Source organism: Ceratotherium simum, chromosome 10 (genome assembly GCF_057802395.1).
Source record: "Ceratotherium simum simum isolate JZ-2026a chromosome 10, ASM5780239v1, whole genome shotgun sequence".
In the NCBI taxonomy this organism is placed as follows: Eukaryota; Metazoa; Chordata; class Mammalia; order Perissodactyla; family Rhinocerotidae; genus Ceratotherium; species Ceratotherium simum.
The window spans coordinates 31,052,230-31,080,197 of record NC_141909.1 but is presented as its reverse complement, the minus strand read 5'-3'; the positions used below and the strand labels follow the sequence as shown (position 1 = coordinate 31,080,197).

Sequence of the window (27,968 nt, the reverse complement as noted above, 5' to 3'; positions counted from 1 at the left end):
TTAATTGCTTACATCTCTATAGGTCTGTCATTGAAAGAGATATGTGCACTTACTGCCGAAAACCCTTGGGCATAGAAACTAAAATGATTTTAGATGAATTACAAATTTGCTGCCATTCCACTTGCTTCAAGGTAAGGATATGTTTATTGCATTTAACTAAACATAAAATTGCAAAATGACTGGAATAAAAATAATTATTTGATGAAATACATGGGATGAAGTTAAAGCTTTCAGAAACACTATCATCCACATTAATAATGTACTGTTTAAATATTTCTCAGAGTTCTGCAACCTAAACCTCAAAGGTTTATAATTACTATCTTGGCTTTAGGCTTAGAGTTGATTACTGACATATTTATTACTCTTACTTTAGAGATTTAAATCTGTAAAAAGATAAACACTTGTTCTCTTTATAAAAGTTTTTGCAACATTTTAATAAATCATGCATTACATAAAATATATAATGAAATCTAAAAAGGAAAAGAAATTGTTGGGAAGAAAGCTAGCAGCTCCTTACATCATGAAATTAGGACTGATGGGCTTAACGGTTGTTGAAACTCAGTCTGCTTTTGAGAGCATGATTAATTATAATGAATTGTGGCTTAGTATAATAATAATAAAGCTTACATAGTGGAATGCTTCACAGTTTGTGTTTTCATATGCCATTTCTTTTACTTCTCACAATGACGTTGGTTAGGTCGACATTGCAGTTTTTGGTGTAACTGGATGAGCACAGAACGGGGAATCTGAATCCCTTCGTTTGAGTTCTAACTCTGCCACTAACAGACTGTATGATTTTGGACAATCACCTAAACTAACTTGGCCTCAGTTTCCTCATCTGTAAAGTGAGGTAGCTGACTAGACCACTGGTTTTCAACCCTGGTGGAACATTATAATCATCTGGGGAGATTAGGAGAAAAATAGAATGCTTGGGACCAGCCCCAATAAATCAAGAATCTCAGAGATGATTCCTAGGCATTGGTATTTTGAAAAGCTCTTTGGATAGATCCAATGGGAGCCAGTTTGAGAAGGATTTACCTAAGTCTGTGGATCCTTTCTGGTGCTGACATTCTATGATGTCAGATTATCTAATTCAGTCAAATAGAGGTAATACTTTGACAACTGATTGCTTCTCCTCCAATTAGCTTCAGGCTAATTGGAAATATGATGCCTCATTTTGAGCAAAAAAAAAGAAAATCCAATTTTAGTACATAATATATAGAATTCTATATAAAATATTATCTGAAGATTGCACAGTTATTTAATTATGAGAAAATGAACATTTCTTTTAGTTAATAAAATTTACTTAGTAAACAAAAGTTAATCTATAGATCTTTATTTTAAATTATTATGCATAAATCTTTTTAAAATGAAAATTCTCCTGATTATTGCTTTTGTAAATAGGAGTAATTTCCACTTATTATATTTTGGATGACTTATTTCTGTTTTCTTTAATTATAATTTAATTATGAAGTACTACTAACTGAGAATAAAAATGTCCCCACACTCCTAGGAAAAGACAGATTATTCTATAGCGTGATAATATAGAATCACCTGGACTGGTTTAAACATGTCGAATTGATCAATGACAGTTTGCTTCAGTGAACTTGCCTCTGAAAGCCAACCAATCGGTGAAGACCCATGCTTGAAAGTCAGCCAATGGGCAGTGGATTGGCTCCATTGAACACATGTCTAAGGCAGAGGTCAACTCTTTGCTGCCTCCGTAACCAACACAACTCAAAACAAACTTTCCCCTAAACCCTATGTAAGATCAGAATTTTGTTTTGCTTAAGGAGCCTATACACGGACAGCATAGCTCTCCTTTAATAAGCAAACAGTAAATATGGTTTATGTTTTTGTTTGAGATATCGAGTGGTGATCTTGTCCTTGGCATAACCAATTTTTGAAAATTTATATCTACTCTATTGTGAGTCAAGTAGAAACTTCGGTGGTAGATATGCTCTGAATTGCACACCTCCATAGAGAGATGCTGTGAGAATTTATGTGAAAAGTTTAGGATGTGGATTACAGAGACATACACTCTCACTTCCCCTGTGGATTCTCTTGAGGCTTCATCTGAGTGTTGCTATGGAGGATGGTACCAAATGAATTGAAAGGGCTTTTCTATCATGTTACACTAAGAATCTAGACTTCATATATAACGTTAACTTTATATATTGATTTTTCCTTAGTGTGAAATATGCAAACGGCCTTTGGAAAACCTACAAGCAGGTGACAGCATTTGGATTTATAGACAGACAATACACTGTGAACCTTGCTACTCTAAAGTTGTGGGTGAGTATTAAGCTCTGCAAGGAACTATCACTAACATTAATGAGCACTTAATACTGTTGAAAATAAAGGATTTGAAAAGTAAAAAATATTTCATTAATTATATTTAGTTTAGAATTCAGCTGCAGATAGTTATACTATGGTAGTGTTATGGTATAAGATCAGTCAACATTTATATTTTCTTCTCATATCAGACCAGATATAGACACAACTAAGCAAAGAAGTCATTTATTTTAGAAAATTTTCCATTTTTTCCAAACAAAATAGATCTTCTCTGCTCAAATAATTGTTGAAATTGAAGTCTATTTCTGTAAATGACCTTTTACATTTGCACTAGAATATACTTTTTTACCTAATTTGGTTATTATGCTAAATGCCTTTTAATGTTATTTTTAAAAGGAAAATTTAGAGTTAATTCTAAAAATTCTGGATTAAATATGGCATCTAAGTATTTTTTGTGAGTTTAACACCAACATTATTATAATTTAGGCTCCTAATTAGCATAAATGATTTGAGAAGAAAACATTAAGAATATGCATTTTTAGCTCCTACTTTCTATAAACTTAGAATGAAAGGTTTAAAAGTTGATTTAAAAGATATGCAGAATGCACAGGAAGTTAGCAATATAAAGTCCTATGAAACTTGATTAGTTTTTAAAGCCAGTATCAACATTTTATTTTTAAATTCAATGTGGTAAGTAGATAGAATAATCAAGACAATATCGGGGAGCTGGTCAACAGCACCATGCAAAGGACAAGTCTCCTGATGTCTTGTTGGTGTGGTGAATGAAAGAGGAACGTTTGTGATTTTTACATGGGATCCAGAATACGAAATTTAATGACAAATGTGTGATGTTAATGACGTACTGGGAGGCTACATCTGGAAAATGCTCTGAAAAATATTGAGAAACCCACGTTCCATCAGGCTACAGAATCAATTACAAGAACAAACCTAATTATATTCATACTTTGCCTTCTATTTTCCGCTTTCCTCAGCCAGTTCTCGTGTTCCGTTTCCTTCCTAATTTAGCAGCCTTATCATGATCCAGTATTATATCAAGGGCCTTGATGTGCGTAGTGGCAGCTCTAAGCTTTCAGTCTCCCAGAAGTCCATGATAGGGCCTAGGAGATGTGCTTAGCAAAAGACTCAGAATCCTTGTGTCTTACTCCCTGTCTATGTGCACTCCATAGGCATTGCATTTTTATCATACATATGAGTTGTCAAAACATCACTTTCAGGCATCCCATGAGTACTAGGCATCGCTGCTTCATATATACAGCATGACCAAAAGCCATGGGGATGAATGCAGGAGAAGGAAAAAGTAAAATGCTTAATCCACCATTACCCTTGGATGAATAATTATTTTTAAAAATTTTAATTATAAGCTTATTTTTGTACTGAATTCGTATATCTAACTGCTATTTTCTTTAAAATTTTCAGCAAAGTGGATTCAAGAATTCTGACACATGGACATCAAGATAAAAGCACTCATTAAGGAAGTAAAATTTTTATTTTAAGAGTATATACTCGAAAAGCTTTTAACCCAAAGAATGACTCTTGTATAGAATTAATAATTCTGCTATTGCCTAAATAATCTAATTGCCTTCAATAAGATCATATACATAAAGGGAACCATCTGGTATCTAGCTAGATTTAGTGATCAAAAATTCAAGTGGTTCCAATTACCAATGTGAAAGGAATGATGCTTCTGATGGCAGTGAGCATTGTCAACCTTAACCAGGTCCATCTCTGCTTCATATTTAGGCTGTGTGCTATGGTTTCCATTACAGACAAGTTCCTCATTTTCTCACCTTTGTTTCCCCAAGAATTTGGGTTTACGGATGTTATTGACATCCTGACAAACTGTCAAGGAAGCAAGATATGTTTTCTTTATGTGCAAAAGAAATATTGAAGGAAATTTTCTTATGAAGTTTAGCAAAAAGATGTTAACATATAAAGTTGTGTGGACCTCAAAAAAATCCCATAAACTTTTCAGATCTCTGTGTCATTATCTGTAACATGAGAGGCGTTGGCCAAAATGTTTCCTAAGGTCCCTTTCTGCTCTCAAAATTATCTGATTCTAAAACAAGTTTTTATTTGCTCTTTAGAAACATATCTGAATGTGTGTTTGTTAAGCATTTTGAACTAGATAGGACATCTAAACAATTTAACCTTAGTGTCATCCTGCAGTTGATCACAGACATAATTTTTATACAATGTGTTTTAAAAACAGAAAGACACGGATTTATGGGTAATGGGTAAAATCATATGACATGTCTAGTTTACATATTGTAATTTGCTAAGTTTTATTTGCATGCATTTCAAAATCTAGATATAGAAATAATCTAAGAGAAATAACTGTTATGAACTGCAAAGACGGGTCCTTTAGCATGTAACATCTATTCATATTACATAGCACTTTATATTTACAGATGGGTTATAAAAATAAAATTAACTATCAGTTACAAAGAATCTTTTTGTGGTGTGTCTATAAATATCACTTACTGACATTGATTTCGTCAATTATAGTGATCGGAATTTATTATATTCTATGCCATGCTGCTTAACTTAATTGCTTAACTGCTCAAGCTATAGCTTTTATTTTTAAAGAGCTTTTTCTTAAAGAATTGAAAATTCAATAATCATATATGAGGAATTAGAATTATTATTAAAATTGAGAAATTGAACTCATAAACTATTTTATACGCACATAGCAACTGCTTCTTGAAGAAAGGCAATTCTAGGGAAACTTAAGGCAGTTGTGAAAAACTGGCATAAACTGGAGAGATTTAAAGATAATCATGTATTTTCTAAATGTTGATAAATTTAAAGAATTATTCTTCTGTGTAATGATTTCAAGCATCTGTTCCTCTTAGAGACTGGTCCACAAAGTGTTAAACACAAAATGCTTATCAAAATACAGCAATGTATAATTGTTGTCGTATGGAGAGGGAGCCAGAAAAAACAATTAATAATAATTTGATATTCATTAATTCATGCTTGATGAGAAGCAGTGGTAATTGAGCCATATGTTTTATTGTTCTTTTATTACATGCTGTCAGAGTGGATCAAAAGAAATAATTTTCTTAGAGTTGGAATTCATGGCAGAAAAGGAAGGATGGAATAGTATCCTTCCCTTTTATATAAAGTGCATTAACATCTCAATGCCTTTGTAGTAATTAAAAATCATTTGAATATCATTTTTAAAATATTCTACTTTTTAATGCTTCATTTAAAAAAACACTAAAAGGAACATATTTCTCACTTTTCTGTAGCTGTTTAAGGGACCTTTTCTTCTACAATAATGTATTAAATTAAACCAAAAGCTGTTATAAAAATGGAATAAATATGAAGTGGAGAGAGAAGGGCTTCTGACTCACCAAGTCCACTTCATTATGTCTGGGTTTATTCACACCATAGGAATGACAGATTCCTAAAACAATTTGGAAGATCTTATTTTTTTGCAGCCAACTAATTACGTTACAATTGGCATACTTTTTCTGGACACAATTCCCTAAATCTCAGAATACCAGGCCCTAAATTCTATTACTAATTAAGAGACGTCTCTAAAAAATAGTAATTGCTCCAACATGACAATATCCTTCTAAAAAATCAAAATGAAAAAAATATAATTTAAGAAATAGAATTGGTTAAAATTGTATTCTTTCTTTTAATAAGGCCAAGAAATAAAAATTTATTCAAGAAGTAATCTGTCCATCCTTAATTGTTTGATTGCAATAACTCCTATAATTAGATATGAGTGATGAGATGGTCCAGCTCTCACTGTCGGTGCACACTCTGACTTGTTTACTATGATAGAAAATCATGAGTGTTTGGAGCATTTTCCTACTCAGCTTGATTCAGAGCTCTACCAAAACAAGTGACTGTTTGGTCTACATCATGGCAAACTGACAATGATGATGGTGATTTTTTTTTGGCACAGCTGAATTTACTGGTTATTTTGGTACAATGTAAATAAATTACTTTTAGAGTTCCACCTATTCCATAGTACTCAACAGTTCCCAGAGGCACCCATAAATATCTATATTAACTTGGGCAGGCCATTTCCCTCAGGGGCCTATTCCCTGCTATTTAAAATGTGAGGTTTAGAACATTGGCTCACTAATGTACCCACCAGCTCAAACATTGCATGGATCTATGAATCCCTTCCTGCTGCTTACCCTATTCTTAGGTTTTCTCTTTTATTAGATGCCTAAGAGTTGTTGAATGTTTTGTATGTGCTTTAGAATTGCATTTTGACTTTATCACAACACAAATGTTGGGCACCATTCTGAATCTTATTGACTAGATCTTTGTCCTGCCATTTGAGAACTGTGGCTTCTGAGATATTACTGAAGTCTTCAAATGCATGAGTTAAGTGTTTTAGTTTTTTCACTAGAAGAAAGGAGAATGAGCATCATCATTGCCTTATAGTCCAGTAGTCCCCCCTCATCCACAGTTTTGCTTTCAGCAATTTCAGCTACCTGCGGTCAACCCTGGTCTAAAAATATTAAATGGAAAATTCCAGAAATAAACAATTCATAAGTTTTAAATTGCATGCCCCCATTCTGAGTAGCTGATGAAATCTCTTGCCCTTCTGCTCTTGCTCACTGGGGAAGTGAATCACCCCTTTGTCCATCACATCCACGCTGTATATGGTACCCGCTGTTAGTCACTTAGTAGCCATCTCGGTTATCAGATAGACTGTCGCGGTATCTCAATGCTTCTGTTCAAGTAACCCTTATTTTACCTAATAATGGCCCCAAAGCACAAGAGTAGTGATGCTGGCAGTCGGATATGCCAAAGACAAACTTTCAAGTGCTTCCTTTAAGTGAAAAGGTTCAAGTTCTCTACTTAATAAGGAAAGAAAAAAATCATATGCTGAGGTTGCTAAGATCTACAGTAAGAATGAATCTTCTCTCCATGAAATTGTGAAGACGGAAAAAAAAATCCGTGCTAATTTTGCTATCGCACCTCAAATATGTATGTAAAGGAAAAAAGCAGTATATATAGAGTTCGGTACTATCCAGTTTCAGGCATACACTGGGGGTCTTGGATGTATCCCCTGCAGATAAGGGGGGACTACTGTAAATGCCACCTGGAAAAGATCTTTTAATTTCATTGCCTCTGTATTCTCTTTGATACATTCTTCTCATTAATATATTGAAATGCCCAATCATTCTAGGCTCTGTAGAAAAAAATGCATGATTTATAATCTACCATCATTCATTCATTTGTTCTATTATTCGATAACTGAAAAATCTTCATTTAGAACCTATATCCCAGATCTTAGTGAGGGCCAAAATAGCCAAGGTTCCTGCCCTCACGGAATCTACATTCTAAAGGGAGGGTGGAAGAACAGTTCAAAAGACAGAAAACAAAGAAACACAGTAATTTCTGAAAGTAATAAGACCCATGAAGGAAATAAAACACAGTGACTAGACGGAGTAGTTTCAAAAATAATGTCATCAGGTGATATTTCAAATAAGAGCTGAACTATGAGAAGGAACCAACTTGGGGCAAAGCACTCCAGGAGGAGCTGTCTTAGTATCAGCCAAAATCAAACCATTTTCTGGGCTAAACCTTTTCTGCCTTCTTTTAAACATAATGAGATGAAAGTTCAAAGATGCCAGAAGACAGAGACCAGTCAAAGGATTTTTAAGCTTCCTCTATTCCTCATGCAAGAAAATATTCCACTATTACTCAGATAGCTTTCAACTCTCTGCCAAGGAGTAGGTTACCCCAAATGGCTGCTTCGTCCTGGACCTCAGGCTGAAGTTGCTCACTTGGATAAAGGATACAGGCACGCTCTGGGACTGTGTCAAAGGTGGGTCTGAACCAGACCTCACCTGGAATGGAAACAATGGGCCGGATATGACATCACCTCACCCTCAGGATCAAGTCCCTTTCTGTTTTCCGAAAAGAAACATTAAACAGGCATCATCATTTCTGATTTAGGAGAGACTTCTCGCAGGAATTTTATAAACATTACATGTTCTCTTCCCTTGTTGCAATATGAATAATGTATCTGGTAGAAAGGAACATTCAGTTCCTGGTATAACTTTCTTGACAGTCACAATTTGTTAATTTTACCTCCTTTCCCAAGAGAAAAGGAAAGATCATGAGCTTCAGGGGCCCCTCAGGCCCATAGACGCAAATTAGATTGAAAGTCTCCTACAAGGAAGTGATTGGCCCTAAGGCAAGTGTGAATTTGGTGTGGTCTAGGAAAAAAAAGACTGCCAGGAGGCTGGAATTAGTGAACATGAAGAGATGAAGTTGAAGAAGTAGGCAAGAGACAGGTCATTTCATAATAGATTATTAAAAATATAAATCATGAAATGAATGTTGACATTTAGTAGAATTCATTTTATGCCTTTAGATTTGAATCATTAAAATATTGTTGAATGTTATTGATTTCATGAACAGGTTAAAATTTTATTGAGACAAATACAGTCTACTGACTTTTGACAAAAGCACAAAGGGGCAATCCAATGGAGAAAGAATAACCTTTTCAATAAATGGTGCTGAAACAATTGGACACCTATATGCAAAAGAAAAAAAAAAAGATCCTAGACACAGACCTTACGTCTTTCACAAAAATTAACTCAAAATGGATCATAGACTTGAATGTAAAATGAAAAACTATAAAACTTCTATAAGAAAACGTAGGAGAAAAACAAAATGACCTTGAGCTTGAAGAGTTTTTAGATACAACACCAAAAGCACAATCTATAAAAGAAAAAAATTAAGTTCAACTTTATTAAAATTAAAAACTTGTACTCTGTGAAAGACACTGCTAAGAGAATGAAAAGATAAGCCACAGACTGGGAGAAAATATTTGCAAAACGTATGTCTGATAAAGAACTTGTCCCCCATATACAAATAACTCTTAAAACTAAACAATAAGAAAATAAAAAACTTAATTAAAAAATGGGCAAAAGATCTGAACAGACACCTAACCAAAGAAGATATACAGATGGCAAATAAATGTAAGAAAGATACCCAACATCATTTTTCACTAGGGAAATGCAAATGAAAACAACAGTGAGATGCTACTTCATGCCTGTTAGAATGGCTAAAAACTGACAATGCCAAACGCTGGTGAGGATGCAGAGCAACAGGAACTCTCATTAATTGCTGATGGGAATACAAAATGGCACAGCCACTTTGGAAGACAGTTTGGCAGTTTCTTCCAAAGCTAAACATAATCTTACCCTATAATTCAGCAATTGTGCTCCTAAGTTTTTACCCAACTAAGTTGAAAACTTATGTCTATACAAAAAGCTGCACATGAATATTTATAGCAGTTTTATTTATAATCATCAAAAACTGGAAGATACCATAATATCCCTCAATAAACAAATGTCTCAACAAACTGTGGTACATCTATACAATGGAGTAATATTCAGCAATAAAAAAGAATGAACTATCAAGTCTGCAGAAACATAGATACTTCTTAAATGCATATTGTTAAATGAATAAACCCAGTCTGGAAAAGGCTCCATTCTGTATGATTCCACTTATAGGACATTCTGGAAAAGGCAAAACTACAGAGACAGTGAGCTGATCAGTGATTGCTGGGAGTTCAGGGGGAGTGGGGCTGGGGAGATGGAGAGTTGAATGGGTGAAGCACAGGGAAGTTTTTAGTGCAATGAAACTATTCTGTATGATATTGTAATGGTGAATACATGACACTAAGCATTTGTCAAAATCCACAGAACTTTACAAAGAATGAACCTTAACATACGCAAATTAAAAATCTCATTTAGGTGGTCAGGGGCAGAGATGCTAGGACAGAATGCAGAGTGTGACAAATGACTCTAACTGTATTACAAATGTATGAAACGGTCTCACTAAAGGGGGTGTGGGGAGGAGAGGGAAAGGTGCTGACCTAAGTAACTTTGGAAATGAGTAGATTGTGTGTTGGTTCACAACCTCCTTGGGAGCTTCCCGGTTGTGGTCTGAAACCCGCCTCCATACTTGGAGGGCAGGGAGAGATCTAAAAAAGAGGAAGACCACTCCAGATTGGTGGGTGGCAGTTTTAACAAGCAAGGGAACTTACTTAGGAGGCTTGTCTTGGATGGCCACAAGACGAGTAGTTGTCCGCCCCTGCCTGCCAAATCTTAAAAGAAGTTTATATGGAGGCCTTAACGGGGTTCAGTCACGTACACAGTCCAGAGAGTCTCATCATCACATTGCTATCTCAAGGCTCTATCCTTGGGGCAGCTTCTGGGAGCAGAGAAGGCAAGCGAATGCACATTCCAAGGACAGGGGAGAGGGTGAGGAGCCTCCAATTGCCCTGGTCAGGCTCATGGTCAACCTGGCAGTCATGTCCTCTCGATGACCTCCTGCAACAGTGTGTAAGACTGAAGATAAAAGTAACTGTACATGAACACTGTATTCTAGTTGATAAGGTTGTTTTTCATGGTGTACAGGTTAACAATGCTGAAAACACTATGCATATATACTGGAATTGAAGAATTAAGTAAACAGGTAGTAGATGGTGGCAGATTTCTCACAACTGGAGTGGGAGGTTACAGATAAGCAAGAAGAAGAGACTAGAATGATCCACATGGTAATGAATAAGAGTTGGAGCCATCAATATGAATTCATGTTTAGTTTAATATAAATATGGATGGTTACATATAGAAATATTTATAGATATGTGCATATACATGGGTGAGTATACACACATATATTTTCTTGCTCTGTCAGCTAAGAGAGCATAGAAGCAATGAATTTAGATCTTGATTTTTAATGCCAATAATAGGGACCAAAGCTCCTTGGAGAAATGACTGGTTCTAGGACTGGTACAGGATGTATATAAGATGAACCTGGTGCCAGAAAATAAGGAAGTGCTCAAACACACACGTACACAGAAAATGATGTGCATATGTGGAAGGGACATGGGAGTCAACTGAAAGAGCTCCCACTGGCCAAAGCAGGGACAATTTGAGCAAGTAAATAAATAATACAGTATTGAATTATAACCCAAAGTATAAAATAAAGATTTGTGAGTCCATGCTGGTATAACTAAATGATTGAACAAATAAATGATGGAGGAGACACAAATCTTCCATGCAGAATTCCAAATAATTTATGTAACTACTCCATCCTCAATGAGGTAGAGCATAACTGTTCACTTCTTATATGTGGGCCGCATGCTGACTTCCTTCCAGAATACAGTATGGGATTGGGGAAAAAAGAGTAACTTTACAGAGGAGAGACTTGGCAAACACTGCTTCTGCAAAGAGATCAAGATTAACATCAACAATAATAAATCATATTGCTAGTAGGTACTTGATAGGATGTGATAAAAGTGGCACACTATCTCTGTAGTCTTCTTCCCCAAAACTCGTAACCCCAGTCTAATCATGAGAAAAACATGAGATGCATCTTAATTGAGGGGTCAATACTCCTCAAAACTCTCAGTCATCAAAAATAAGAAAATCTGAGAAATTGTCACAGCCAAGAAGAGCCTAAGAACACATGATGACTAAATGTAATATGGTTCCTGGGTGAGATCCTGGAAGGAGAAAAGGATCTTCAGTAAAAACTAAAGAATTTTGAATAAAATATAGGATTTAGTTTTGTTTTTTCTTTCTTTTTCTTTTTTTTTTAAAGAAAGGCAGACTGCCACATGCAGCGCCTCATTTGGATATGTCTGGAGTCTTGGAAGCTTGACTGCCCTCCCTATGTTCTCCTACAAACAGACCTTGAGACCTTGTTTGGAAGTTCTAGCAGGGGAGCACTGTTACTCACATACCCTTGACTGAAGAACGGTCCTCCTCTATCGGGGAAGGTCATCCTCTTCGACCGAGTGCACAGCTTTGAGAGGGACACGCATGGAGCAGTGAGGGAGGAAGGGGACACCTGCCTAGCCAGCCAGATCAACCAAATCAACCCTGGCAATCAATGGGGTGACAGATGTCACAGCCAGATTGCCCTCACATCCAAGGCTTTAGTTTATAATTGATTCATTAGTTGTGACAAATGTACCATACTAATGTAGGAAGATAATCATAAGTGAAACCGTGTGTGAGATATATGGGAACTCTGTACTATCTTCACAATTCTTCAGTAAGTCTAAAACTACTCTAAAATATCAAGTTTTTTAATAAATTGAATTGAGAAGTTAATATTAAAATCCTGGGTCCGGCCCGGTGGCATAGCGGTTAAGTTCGCACACTCTGCTGCGGCGGCCGGGGGTTCACAGGTTCGGATCCCAGGCGCGCACAGACGCACTGCTTGTCAAGCCGTGCTGTGGCAGCGTCCCATGTAAAGTAGAGGAAGATGGGCACGGATGTTAGCCCAGGACCAATCTTCTTCAGCAAAAAGAGGAGGATTGGCAATACACGTTAGCTCAGGGCTAATATTACTCACCAAAAAAAAAAAAAAAATCCTACTCCATCTCACTAATGCTGGGAGTGGAGACGTTGTCAAATGATGGCTGTTGTGTTAGAGTACAGGCTAAGCTTATAGAAAAAAGAGATCCAGAAAGTCCAGCATTCCAAACATACAGAAATTTATTTCTCTCCCACACAACAGCCCAGAGTTAGGTTGTGGTCCAGGAAAGGTGAGCAGATCTGGTCTGAGGTCACCCAGGGATGCTGGTTCTTTTGTCTTGTTGCTCCACCATCCCCTAGGGGGCTACTTTTACTACGAGATCAAAGCAGGCTCACCGCCAGTGCTTCCTCTTTCCAGCACACAGGAAAGGGAGAGTGGAAGCAGCCCTCTTCCTTTTTCAAGATGCGACACAAAAGTTGCACACAACACTTCCACTTGTGTCCCTTTGACATTTCTTGGGACGCATGGCTAGGTGGATTGTACAAGAAGATGAAATGTAATCTCTAGCCATGTGTCCCAATTAAATTTGAAGGGTTTCCATTACTAGGGGAAGATGGGAGGATGGATATTGGGGACAAAGAGTAGAATCTATTACAAATATGTTCCTCTAGCTACCTCCTCAAGTATCCAAGTGCCTCTTTTCTTCCCACACACAGATCACACCCCTCAAGCAGGCGCATCCCTAGGTCCTATTTAATCACCCAGTTCAAAGACCAGGCATTCTAATTGACTCTCAGTGCCCTTTATTAGGTCCTGACATGACTCCTTCCAGTGCAGGGACCCAGAAACTGAAAGGGGAGTTGTCTATCCCCCCAGACATCCAATAAACAATTGTGAAGTAGGAGCAGGGTAATCACAATTAAAACCCTTATTCAGAAAAGGGAAGAATGGGACACATAGCAGTCAGTGGTCTGTAGCAGATAACAACGTTTGCTGGGCAGCAATTGTGAAAAGTCCCCTCTGGTATTAAGTTCCTTGATTTAACCTGGTTCTGCTCTCTAAGAGGACCTCCCTTGTCCATTATCCACAATAGTCATATCTGAAATGGGCATTGGAGGTATGGATTTGGAGGCCAAGGTGTTGCTGCAAAGTTGGCGGGATAGCAAGCTCTCACAGACTTCAATAAGCCTAGTTTATGTTCTATTTTTCAGCAGACCAATTTGCTCAAAAATTAGTAGGTTCCATATGAAAGTAACCTTAGCAAAGGCTTTGGGCAGTCATAGTTCCTCCATCTACAGATTCCCCTCTCTTATTTGCTGTCCTCTGTGCTTGGCTTCTCCCTCTTTCCTTCAATTAAGTGATTTTTACAAATAAATTGATTCTTATTTTCTAAGGAGGAGCATTTAATGGAAGACCCTGGTTCAATTTCTGAGAGACAGTGATATCTCTTGTTCCTTCTCATAAAGTTGCAGCTGGCTTTTCTAGCTTGGTTAAGCCCTCAATCACCAGACTCCCAGTCAATTTAGATTACAGGTGTCAGAGCAGAACTGCAGTGTCTAAGCTTTTATGTTTGCAAACTGGCTAATTTATGCCTTACTTCACCTCTCTCATGGTGTCTTGTTAAATGCAGTAAGGAGCAGGCAACATATAATATTATTCTGAGTTTTTCCAATCTTTTATCCTTGAATCATGGACTCCATAGCTAAAGTAAGTGAGAACTTTGCTAAATGTTTTGCCATGGCATAAAAAGAATAATCAGATTTCCAGCCTGCAGTATTTATTTCCTCATTCCCTGTTACACAAGCGGGTAGCCAATACCACGTGTTTCAGGCGTTTGTTTGATAACACCCTATTTCTAGTGCTGATTTCTAAATAAGTTTAGGGCGCAACTAAGTGGCTGTAATAAAGAACCTCTAAAATACAGTGGCTCAAACAAGATAGATATTTTTTTCTCTTTCTCATAGCAGAACAGAAGTAAACTCTGTCCACGAAACTCACTAGAGCATATTGTTGTACTGCCATCCTCTAGTAACTCATGATCAAAGCTGGCTCACTGACTCCATGACTGTGCCCCTGCCTGAGGGGAGAGAGAAAGAAAGGATGTGATGAAGAAGCTGCCTCCATTCCTGTCACTCGTATCCAATTGGCTACTCATAGCCCACGGGCCACACTGAACTACGAGGGAGGTTATGAAACGTAGTTCCTGACGTGTCTGCTAACACTTTTGGAGGTTTCTATTACTAAAGGAAGATGGAGAAATGGATTGTGGGAGTAGGTTGTAGTCTCGGCACAGGGCCCTGTTAGCTGGGGCTCCTGACTCATCCCCTGTGATAGCTTATCATTGGATGGTAGTTCAGGGTCTCCTATATAACATCTCTTTGTATATGAAGACATTGTGAACAAACCTTCCAGTCATTTTCAATAATGTCTTTTCCTGATGAACAAAGGATTTTAGACCTGTGTGGTTATTTGATATAATTCTGGCCTCATGCTTTCAATTTACAGGATCTGGAGATGAAGAGTTCTAAAGAGTGCTGAGTCCCTGAACAGTTCCATGATATAGCCAGTTTGTCAGTGGCAAAGCTAGGACTGGAAACCAGCATGCTGAAGTCTCTTTCACTAAATATGGAGTTTTAAAATGAATACAATAATCTAAAAATGATTTCACCAGAATAGAACACCGTGACAGACTAAGCCTCACAAGCTATTCTTTTATTTAGATAATTCAATATTTTTTATGCCCTTAAATATTTTATTTTATTTTATTATTTTTTTTAAATTTTTTGTTTATTGCAGTAACATTGGTTTATAACATTGTATAAATTTCAGGTGTACATGATTATACTTCTATTTCTGCATAGATTACATCATGTTCACCACCCAAACACTAATTACAACCCATCACCACACACATGTGCCGAATTATCCCTTTCGCCCTCCTCCCTTCCCCCTTCCCCTCTGGTAACCACCAAACACCAATGCGTAAAGATACATGCACCCCTGTGTTCATTGCAGTGTTATTCACAATAGCCAAGACTTGGAAGAAACCTAAGTGCCCATCAAGGGACGAATGGATAAAGAAGATGTGGTATATATTCACAATGGAATACTACTCAGCCATAAGAAATGATGAAATCCAGCCATTTGTGACAACATGGATGGACATTGAGGGTATTATGCAAAGTGAAATAAGTCAGAGGGAGAAGGTCAAATACTGTATGATTTCTCTCATTAAGTAGTAGATAATAACAACAACAAACACACACAGAGATAATTCAATATTTTATTAACTTTTAGAATTACAATGACACACTGCTAACTCCTACTTAACTTGTGGTTTTTATGATTCTGGATCAATTTATGCCATACCTTTTCAAAATAAGTTTGGTCCTAGCATGGGTTTGTATGGATTTCCTCGTTCATGAGTTTCTTTTTGTACTCTGCATGTGTCACTATTGAATTAGTTGAATTTACAGTCCTTTTGGATCCCATTTAACATGAGATGCTTTAAAGAGTCAAACCTTGGTACCAAATAAAAATTGTACTAAAGTTAATGTTTATTATATCTATCACATGCCTTCAACTTATTATATTTATCACTATTAAAAATGTTAGATTAGGATTTACTCATTTAAAAGACATATTATTTTCCATATTTTCCTGTTTTGAATATGTATTCTAATATTTCTTCTGAAAATACAGCTTATTAGTCTACATTTTTATTTTTTTTAACTTAATTTAATTTTTTTTTTTGTGAGATCAGCCCTGTGCTAACATCTGCCAAACCTCCTCTTTTTCTGCTGAGGAAGACTGGCCCTGGGCTAACATCCATGCCCATCTTCCTCCACTTTATATGGGATGCCGCCACAGCATGGCTTGCCAAGCAGTGTGTCAGTGCACACCTGGGATCCAAACTCATGAACCCCAGGCCACGGCAGCGGAGCATGCGCACTTAACTGCTTGCGCCACCGGGCCAGCCCCAGTCTACATTTTTAGACTTGTTCCTCCTAAATGTGGTTCCCTTTTTCACTTTTAGGCTTTTCCATAAATACTTTCATCTTACATTTGTGTGTAGAAATATATTTCACCATGCACTTCTGCAAAGTTTGTGGGTCCTCGAGACCATCCTCACTTCTCACACCAGCTGCAAGTTCAAGACGTCTCCAAGACCACCATTCATTTCGACAATTCACTAGAAGGACTCTCAGAACTCAGAAAAGCTGGTTATACTCATGGTTACAGTTTATTATAGTGAACGAACACAGATTAACGTCAGCCAAGGGAAGAGACACATACAGCAGTATCCAGGAGACACGAAGCACAGAGCTTCAGTTGTCCTCTCCCAGTAGATTTGTTTGGACTGTGCCTGTCTCTCACAGCAATGATGTGTGACAACACTCACTGAGTTATGACAATAAGGGAAGTTCATCCCATTCTTGGTGTTCAGAGTTTTTATTGGGGTTCAGTTGTGTAGACTTCGTTGATGGCTCACATATTTGACCTTAGTCTCCAGCCCCTCCAGGGATAGAGCTGATCCGGTATGGCCCAAAGCCTCTACCGTAAATCACATTGTTAGCATAGAGTATCTGGAGTGGCCCCAGGCCCCCAGGTGAACAAAGACACACTCAGCAGGCAGAACGTTCCAAGGATCTCCCAGGAGCCAAGGGCAAAGGATAAACCTCTCTTTGGGCTAGATTAATCCTTTACTATACAACTTTCAAGTAAATAATAATGTAAGCCTTGTAAATCCAGTGACACTCGACGTTCAGTCCCACGACAGTGCTACATTCAAGAAGTGTAGTTCAACTCTTGAAATGTAATTAAGAAGAATTCTGTCTTTTACTAGTGACTTTCAAAGGACGTTCAAGAATATCCAAGTACATACTCCATATCCACTTTTATTAAAATCCCCTTCCCTCATCCCCAACACTACCTTCCCTCCCCAAAAAACCTCTTCACCTCCCACCCTTCTTAATATTGCCCTCCTCCTTTTCTTTCTCCTCTTTCTCATCACATTGCTGGGGAGATTAATTTAGGGTTAAATTCAGCACAAAATTATCCATCTCCTTTAGGAGGTAGGAAGAGATGAAAAATTGGGCTCCCCAATGCAGATTTTCTTTGACAGGCAGGGAAATGGGGAAAATCAAAGCACACACCAATACTAATAAATATTTTTGACACAATAATAATAACTTCCACTCACCAGACACCAACTATGTTTTATTCTTTTTACATACATGTGTTTCTGGATCTGATATCTCACCTTTTCAGAGATGTCACAACCTGGGAAAAAAGTTTCAACAACTGTAAGCGGAGGCAAAATCATCCGAGAAATACTGTGGGAATATACTGCTGATGTGCTTAATTCCACGATACTTTGATTTCGTAAAGGAAATATATACCACAGGAAGAAAAATTAAATATGTAAGCATCAAAATATTCAGCTTCAAAGATTCCTTTTTCTTTTTTTCTTATTTTTTACTCTGATGGTTGTCTTCTGGCTTGACATTGGATGGTTAATTTGGGGAGAAAAGGAAAAAATCTTAAGATTCTACCAAATTTTAACAAATAACAAAATTCTAAAATGCAGGCATGTGTGCGTATATTTATCTCTTTTGTAAGGTATTGACTTGTATGTAAGTCCAATAAATGTGGAGATGCTTGCATCTGTTACAAAATTTCTTTCCTTAGTAGAGAAAAATGAGCTAGAGAGAAACTTTTTCCACTATCTATGTGCCTTAACAGTATCATCAGTTCATTTGTTAAACTGCTGATCTAGATGCTTCAGGGTGAATTAAAACCAAATTTGAAATATGATTTATAGTTCATTCTCTTGGCAAAAAGAAGCAACAAACCATCCTTTCCCACCTCGATAACCCCTCCACGCTTCCATCCGCATCGTATTTCCACTTGCCTCTGGCCTCAGGAGACTGGTTCAATGTAGCTAACATAGTATGCTTGCTATATTACATTGACTATGCTTACATTTTTAAAACATGACATAATATCATCAATATATCTCCCAAATCAGCTATAATTTTTTAATCTCCTCAAATATCCAAGCTGTGCTCACATTTCCCAAATTGTGCTGTACATGTTCTCTTTCCATTAAAGTTTGAAACGGGATTCAACAAGCTCTGTACATTGTGTTTGGTTAATATGCTCGTGTCTTTTTTAATCTATAAATTCTTTCTCCATCTCTTTATTTTCTCTTGCAATTTTGTTCTTGTTGTAGAAGAAGAAGAAGAAGGAAGAGGAGAAGGGGGAGAGAAAGAGAAGAAGCAGCTGGGTCACTTGTCTCATAGAGTTTCCTGCAGCTTATATTTTTGTTTTATTTCATGCATGTTTCTCAATGCCTGTATTTCTGTCTTGAGATGTGGTCAAATTCAGGTGTGGTGGTGGTGGTGGTGTGTGTGTGTGTATGTGAAGACTACTTAATAAGCGATATTGGATACTTGCATCAGAGACACATAATGTCTTTCATTTTGTGGTATTAGCAATTCATCGGAGACTGCCAAATGTAATGTTTTCATTCTGTTTTTCCCTTTTTGTTTGTTAGCCAGAATACATCTATAAAAAGATACTTTCTCTCATCAACAATTTGATTGCCCTGAATTTGTATAGAAAAGGCAGAATAAAGGCTTTATCCTTTATTTACCAGTTTTCAAAATAATAACTCAAAGCCCTAGTATTCTCCAAAGATGACCTATGTATTTAAGTATCGTTCTGAACTCATGGATTTAAACATATTACATGTGTTTCAAGCCATGGTGGTTATTGTCCTTACTGACATGTAAATCATCTCATCTTTGCACAATGGGAGCTTATTCAAGTTGACTCCTGAGTCCTTTTGACATAGTCCCACTAGTCTCTGATAAAAAGTTTCAGGCTCATCTAGTACATTTCCTACCTTAGACCTCCAACCAGCCTCTTTTTTCAAGAACTCTGGTCTTTTTCTATGAAAAGGGTATTTAAAGACCAAAATCTAGGCACCAGGGTTACTCATTGCTATTGTGCTGGTAAATATCTCCAGGTCATTTCAGTGGATAGTGCTAAACATAAATATTTCTTTTACTAAAAAATATAAATGAATTTACACTGATATTCCAATTCAATTCAATTCAGGATGATAAGGTTAAACTCACTCATCTTAGTGATTATCGCTTTTCTCCCATGCCGTTATCAATGACACAAACATAATGCTCATTTGCTTTATACCATAGTGCACACATCACAGTCTCAAAATAACCATATCAACACTACTACCAACAATATATTTCTAGTAATTTCTTCAACTCAAATAAAATTATCTCTAGGAAAGGGATGGAATCTGAAAACTGACTGTATGGATCATTCTTTTGTAAGCAAGGACTGATTGCATGGCTTAGACACATTTACTCGATGTTATTTAAGACCTGTATAAAAATGTTGAAGTATTATAGTATGTGTGGAAGTCCAGCTCAGGAGGATGGTGGAATTTTCTTCTCAGAATTAACACCTTCTAATTCAAATGACTCACCAGAACGTCTATAACTAATTCTTACTTTACTGTGCATTAACCAGAAGGCTAACATATTTGCAGAGAAACTCTCTTGTAATGTGACAAGACTCACAATGAGTTGATCTCCCTCCATGAGAAAGGCACAGTAGGGGTCAAGCCATACCCGATTATACCATGGTTCTGTCTGGTATCCCCGAACAGTTCCCATAGCCACTTGGAAGCACTGAAGTAACAGATGGTAAATTTAAAAGAACAGCTTTTTAAAATTTAAAACATATCCAAATGTAAACCTCCCTCATCTTCTCCATTCCACTCTTTGCCAAAAAAGGAGAGAAAACATCACAAGTGTGATTCTGAGATGTTTATTTTAGAAGTATCATTTATCCTAGGTTTCAAAATCCATTACGACTCATATTAAACAGTAGCTTTTTTGTAAGCCAAGGCCTCATTTTTATCAGCTTTCCCTAGCCGATGACCATTATGTGGAAACAAGAGTTATGAGACTACAGTTTCTAGGAGGCAGAAGCAGAGCGGCAAGCTGCAACCACTGCCCAGTTGACTCTTCCAGACTGGTACGGGACGTCATGTCACTATAGCTGAATGAATGTGAAACTGTTTCACCTATCTGTTTATGAGAAAATGTTGTATGTAATTTACCTGTTAGTTTCTATATAAGAGAGAGAAGTTTAAAACCACTGTAGCTTCCTCTCATTCTTTGAGCAGGGACGGGGCATGCTGATTAAATGGTGGACAGTGAATGGGGCACTAGAGGCTGCCTGGAGCTGTGACATGCAGAGATAGGCAACACATAGTCAGACATCTACTGTGGAGTGGGGTTATGATGCACTGTTTAATTTTTTTTTTAAAGTAGATAATAAAAGAGTGTAGACTTCTTATCAAAAGGACATTCAAAGTTCACCCTTTGAGCCACTCACAGATTCCATATCCAAACATATAACAATGAGAGAAAGAAGTAATCCTCTTTATGGACCAGGAACTGAAGAGATATGTGAGACTGAAGCCACAGGACTGCTAGTCTCAGTACCAGGTGTGGCAGAGACAGGGGGGATACAAGTTCCCAGGACCACAGAGAAGTAGGGTGGAGTAGGGTGGAGAGGGATGTAATACTAAAGCCTTCATCCAGAATATAGCAGACAGGCAAGGAGAAAAAAACAAGCATTTGAAAGATCAGTTGAGACATATGGAGATAGATTGATATGGTGATAGTTATGAATGAATGAGTGAATGAATGAATACACACACACACACACACACACACACACACGCAAGGAATCCCAGAATAGAGGAAAAGATAGAAGAAACAAGCAGAGAGATAAAAACTGAGAATTTTCAGAGTTGATGAAAGACATGGGCTGTTGGATAAAAAGTATACTCCAGATAAATAAAAGTAAATGCACAACTAGATACATTAAAATAAAACAGCAAAACACAAAGATATTCTTAAAATTAACCAGGGAGAAAAGACAGATTACCTACAATTAGACTTCTTATTACCAGTAGATGCCAGAAGAAATAGAATTATATCCTCAAGGCTTTATGAGGAGATATATCTATCTACCCAGATATCTAGGGACGTCTATATACCCAGGGGAAAATATCTATCTACCCAGAATTTTATATCTAGCTAAAGTTCATTCAAGGATGAGGGTGAAAAATAATTTTCCCACAGACTCTTACTGAAAAAAACAAAACACAGGCAAAACCGCAAAGTTTAGAAGAAGGAAACAGACTCAGAGTTAAGAGAAAGATAAAAGAAAAAACAATGAGGGTATAAATTGATTTTTTAAAGTTAGTAATTCAACTATTTATTGTTAAAATAACTATTTGTGTGTGCATGAGTGTGTGCTAAAAAAAGATGAAAACTAAAACTCTAAGCAACAATAACAAGGATTCTGAGGAAGCAATGCCCATCAGATTCTAAAGTCCTTGTCTTATTCTTACAAGGAAATAAATTGAAATTTTGTTAGAAAAATTTATAATTGAACATGAATCTTAAAAATTTAAGGGTAACCGCAAAATAACAGAAATACAACCCATAGTTTCTAGAAAAGCAGAGGGAAAAAAATGAAATATAAAAACGTATAAATTCAAGAAAATGTAGAAAAGAGGAGGAAAAAGGAAAAAAGAAGGATGAACAGAAAATACAAAACATTAGGATAGAAATAAGTCTGGAAATATCAATAATCATAATAAATGAATACATTTAATAAATAACAGAGACCATCAGAATGGATGATAAAACAAAATCCAGCTACATGTACCTATGTAAATCACTTCTAAAACAAAACAATAGAGAAAGATCAGAAGATTAAAAATATTACTTGAAAGAAAGCTGGTATAGCAATATTAATATTATTAATGTTAAGTGAAACATATTTTAAGGCGAAAAAGCATTAAAAAGGATGAAGGGAACATTACGTAATAATAAATGGAACACTCCACAAAGAAGATATAAATCATGAACATGTATGCATAAAATATATAAAACAACAGATATATATTTTATATATACGTTATCATAATTGGACATTTGAACACTTTTCTATCAGTAACTGATAGATAATACTATGGAAGATTTGAATAACATGAATAAGCAACTTGATTTCAAGTAAATATACATCAATTATATATTTTCATAAGTATTATGTTTAGATAAATGTTGTATATTTATATAAATTATATATGTGTGTATGTATCCTGCACCTAACAAACAGAATGTATACATACTGTTGAAGTACACATGGAATATTTCCAAATACTGGCAGTGTACTAGGGCACAAAGAAAATCTCAGCAAATTGCGGTGAATCAAAGTGAAATAAGTCAGAGAAAGAAAAATACTGTATGATCTCACTTATACGTGGAATCTTAAAAAAAAAAACCACCCAAAAGCTAAACTCCTAGACACAGAGAATAGATTGGTGGTTGCCAGAGGCAGGGGGTGGGGTGGGGTGAAATGGGTGAAGGTCGTCAAAAGGTACAAACTTCCAGCTATAAATGAGTCCCGGGGATGTAATGTACAGCATGGTGACTATAGTTAACAGTACTGTATTTTATATTTGAAAATTGCTAAGAGAGTTAATCTTAAAAGTTCTCACTACAAGAAAAAAAATTTGTAACTATGTGTGGTGATGGTTGTTAACTAGACTTATTGTGGTGATCATTTTGCAATATATACAAATATTGAATCATTATGTTGTACACCTAAAGCTAATATAATGTTATATGTCAATTATATCTCAATAAAAATTTCAATGAATTAAATTTATATAGACCATGATTTCTCATCACAATTCCATTAAATTAGGAATCAATAGTAGAAGACAATGCAAAAAGCCAAAGACACAATCACAATGAATTTACAGCCAAACAACCGCAAAAGCAGGAGATACCAAAGGTACGGGAATCAGTTAAAATATTTAAGATAAATCTTAGCATTAAGTTTATTTAGTAGCAGGAAACATTTATGTAATAGTGTACTGTGTATTATAGTAGGCAGTGCTGTCCACTAAATATTTCTAGTTCTTCTGGTCATACGGTATGGTTGCATACCCCTGTTGCCTTGAAGTTACAAGTAGTGATATGACTTGCTTTGGTCAATGAAATGTGACTAGAAGGAATTTTTACCACTTTTAGGCAGGAGCTTTATGAGCTAGTTTACAGTTGGCCAACCCTTTATTCTTCCCTTGCCAGTTATAGAAGCCTGGAGATGGAACCTCCCTTAGCCTAGGTACCTGAGTAAGGATGACAGTCTTCTGAGTCCTCCTCTGACTCTTCCTATCTGTCCACATGCGCGGTGCAACACCATCAAAGGGACAGATTGTCACCATCTCATTTCCAAGTTAAGTTTCCAGTTATTCTCTGGATTTCTGTCTTCCACAAGCTGAATGATTTTAGATTTCCTTCTTTGGAGCTGCATTTACAGTCTGTTGGCCTAATCACCTAATAAGCCTGATTTTTAAACATTATGTTTTATTGTTTGTTGTTTTCTCTGTCTCCAGTTTTGTAGTAGCATCTGAGAGCTTTCAGACACGGTTTTTCACAAACTAATAAAAAGGCTTACAAATACCATCAAATAAAGCCCGGAGTCTGAAAATAGAGACTTTAACTGTTTATAAAGCTGGAAAACAGTCCCAGGAGTTAATCCCCCCATCCTACCTATTTGACTCTTTAGTCACCAGAGTACAGCCATCTTTGAACCTTTTTGGCATTCTGTTTTGGCGAAGGCAAACATATATTTAATAAAATATTTTCTGCGAATTGACACATATCTTCCTTTCTGAAAATAAACAAAAAATATTCCTGAAGAAATAAGCACATATCTGTAATCATGATGACAATCCTTCAGTGACATGATTAGAATCATTGTCTCTGTGAAGCATCTAGGATGAGACATTACAGTTGAAACACAGATCACCTCTTTGTGATATAACTATTTTTCTCTTCTGAAAATACATTTATGTGCACAGACCATGATTAGGCACTCACTGACCATTTGTTTTGAATACACTTGCAGCAACTTCTTTGAGGCTGGCTTATAACTTCTAGAATGTGATGATTTGCCCAAGAGAAGGCTACGCCGTTTTCTCTGTGCTGCATTCCACTGCCACTTACTTCGATCCCAATAGTCATGTCCTTGCAGCTGTGCCGGCTCCTTGAAGAAGAACTAAAGGATCCACACTCATAAGAGGGCTGGTCGTCCTGCCCTGTCACACAGGCTTTCAAATGATTTCTGACTTTGGTTTGTAACACTCCAGTGTGACTGCAATTTTTTGTAAGGGAGTTTTATAAAAGCTCTGGAAATTATCAAAGAAAAAAACTCGTTTGAATTAAAGAAAGAAAACTCTACTACATTGACTTTTACGATGAGAGAAACATTTGAGGAAAACAAGAAACTAGATTCTTCTAAATCCAAGTACTTTCAAAAGCTCTAGAGTAGACAGCCAGTGTGACAGTAGCACAAAGTACCAATTTTTGCCCGCAAGTCTCAAGTCATACCAGATTCATTTTTCTCCTATAAAGTTAACAAATTTTGAAAAAGAATTTAAAGATCCTTTTCAGTATGATGTTATCCTTTGAGGTTTTAGTAACCTTACACACTTATTTTAAGAACAAACCTTGTTCAAAAATGTCTACTATCTGTTTTGGGTAAAAAAGTTTCAGATTTTGAAAAAAGTTTCTAAAGGTTTTTTTTTTTACATTTTTGAATTTTAAAATACCTCCCAAACCACTATGGGATCTGTCTGGGTCTGACATAGGCTGTGACAGTGATATTGACATTTGAAGAATCCAAATGGCTAGAAATGCAAAACAAAGCAGTGATAGTTTCTGCTGTTTTGTCATCTGCACAGAAATAAGCATTGAATGAATAGCCATTGTACTCTCAGAAATGTACCAGCACTGGTAACTTTGTTGATCTTGGAAACCAACTGTTTTCTAATCTGTGCTTGGTGACTTTTAAAGTCCCAGTAATATTTGCTTGTTAATGAATCAGACTTTGTTCAAAACATTCCTGGCTATTGATTTTGCATTAGTCAATAGTTTTTATTGATAAGCCACTAAGACCAGAGCAGGGTATTCTGTTAGGTGCTGCCGAAGACCGGAAAAGAGATACTGCAGTTTACAAGCTTGGACTCTGAGGCCAGACTGCCTAGCGTCAAATCCTGGCTCTGCCACTTACTGGCTGGGTAATGTTGGGCAGATGGTTTGACTTCTCTGTGCCTCAGTTTCCTCATTTATAAAACAGGAATAATAATAGAAACTACCTCAAAGGGTTGTTTGATGATTAAATGAGTGAATACAAGTAAAAGGCTTAGAACAGTTGCTGGCATTTAGTAAGCACCAATAGCTACTATTCAGATACATTGTAAAAAGTTTCATTCTAGTGAGCTATTCATAAAAACCAATCAAATTGACCACAGAGGAAGCAATATTGAGTAGGAATTAGAGCTGGTGCTGTATCCTAGTTCTATAGTTGCTTTGACACATCCGATATCCTGTCTGATAAATGAAAATCACAGTACCTGCCCCAATGCCCCACAGCTTGATAAGGAGAACCAAATGAAACCATATACACTTTCTACATGAAGCCTTCCCCCAATTTTCAGCCAAAATTAATTGCTCCTTTTTGGGCACTCCCTATGCTATTGACTTGTATTTTCATCATGATGCTTATCACACTAAGACTTGTACTATAGTTAGTTGTTTGTGTGTTTCTTTCTCCAACTAGATAAGGTCTTGGTGGTGGAGACCCTGTCTTACTTTTAAAAAATCATCCAGCATTGTGACTTGAACATAATAGACAGGTAATAAGTATTTATTAAAAAGGGCCCTGACAAGTATAGCTTGCCAGATAAACACAAATATTACTATTATTGTCATTGTAACTACTACTCTATGGGACTTTACAGGGTATAATTACATGGGTTGTTGGCATGAATTCGAGTAGTGGAGTTGGGTGGGGTTTGAATGGAGCAACCTACACAGGGATTATTTACTTAATCCTGGCTTCATATATTTTTCTCTGCATTATCCCCGTACATGAAAATACACACATTAGATGCAGCAAGTATTTTTCTAGCTTTTCATTGGGTCAGATGTGAAACAATCAATTATTATGGGGTCTGCAAAAAGCCTTCCAATCCTCCTGTGTTGTTACCATATGATAAATGAGTCTTATGGAAATTACCAATTAAGTTCTTGTCTAAATTCCAGCTAGAACTTGGGGACTTATTTATTTGTTCATCTGTTTTTAAGAAAACCATTTTGATGTTTCTTTGCTATGGGCCATAAACTGTGCTAGGCCCTGCACAGTGGCAGCGGGGACCCACAGTATTCAAGTCTATTCTGTGTGGATAAACAAGAATCTCCATTAAGAGGTGAAGAAAAAAAAAAAAAAAGCAAACACTGTAGTCCATCTGAATCAACTTGAAAACACAGTTGGGGATCTTTGATCCTACTTTGACACATTAAGTGATTTTCTTTTCTTGCAGGATTGGATCTATCAACTTGAAGGAACATAGCGCTCACCTTGGGGTATGTCCAATGCACTGATTGAAAATCTACTTTTAAAACATATGGGGCTTAATCCTAGAGGAATTTTACTCTAAGACAAAGGTATAAGGAGAAGAGTGGTTGGGTCACTAGAAACTGTTCTGAAAACTGTCGTCATTGTCATTACTGCACTCAGGCAAGTAACCTAACCTTGTTAGCTCATCTGTAAAACTGGGATAATAACAGGCTGTTCCTAGATTTCCTTGGAGAATTAGATTTACAAACTCAAGAAGAAACTATGCTGCCTTTGCAATTCTGTGGCTGGATCAATTTGATGTCCATAGATCCTATTAGAGGTATATGTGAAAAATACAAACAAAATTAAGTTTATTTTCTTTCTTAAGATTCACTAGAGTGACTATAGTTTTGAAGTGTAAGGGATGGGGCGCACTGGAGAAACACATTTCTTCATCTGGTTTGGAGTGTGTGATATATGGATGTTTCTCATCAGTTTATGGTGTTTCAAATGTATCCTTAAAGCATAAGGTTTTAATGAGACATACACTTTCATTTTTCATATCTTCTTTGTAAAACTCTGAAATCACCTTATGGATTTCATTTAAAATAAAAATCTTTTAAAATCGAGAAACTATGCGTGTAATTTCTTTCAAAACCCAAAGCTTACAAATTTGCATCAGAATGAAAAATCAAGACTGCTTAATTAAAACCTTGACACCATCAACCTCTTTAATTATGTGTTAAAAAGACTGGCATCGTGGGGACACCAACTTAAAATCAGTGTGCATTTTGAGTGTCTCTGATGTGTGTACATGTGTAATTCACAAGAGGGGAAAAAAGGTGCTTTAACAGAAAGGA

General features: G+C 36.5%; 1 protein-coding gene across 6 annotated transcripts in view; it reads left to right on the top strand.

Moving 5' to 3' along the window:
- Nucleotides 1-4,748, top strand: part of SCEL (sciellin) — a 104,276-nt gene extending 99,528 nt beyond the window's left edge. For all 6 annotated transcript variants that reach the window (XM_087435958.1, XM_087435961.1, XM_087435959.1 and 3 more), the window contains 3 exons: nucleotides 23-131; nucleotides 2,193-2,295; nucleotides 3,733-4,748. In XM_087435958.1, the coding sequence (XP_087292084.1) occupies nucleotides 23-131; nucleotides 2,193-2,295; nucleotides 3,733-3,755 (235 nt within the window). In that variant the 3' untranslated portion in view covers nucleotides 3,756-4,748. The remainder of the gene's footprint in view (nucleotides 1-22; nucleotides 132-2,192; nucleotides 2,296-3,732) is intronic.
- The last annotated feature ends 23,220 nt before the right edge of the window (nucleotides 4,749-27,968 follow it).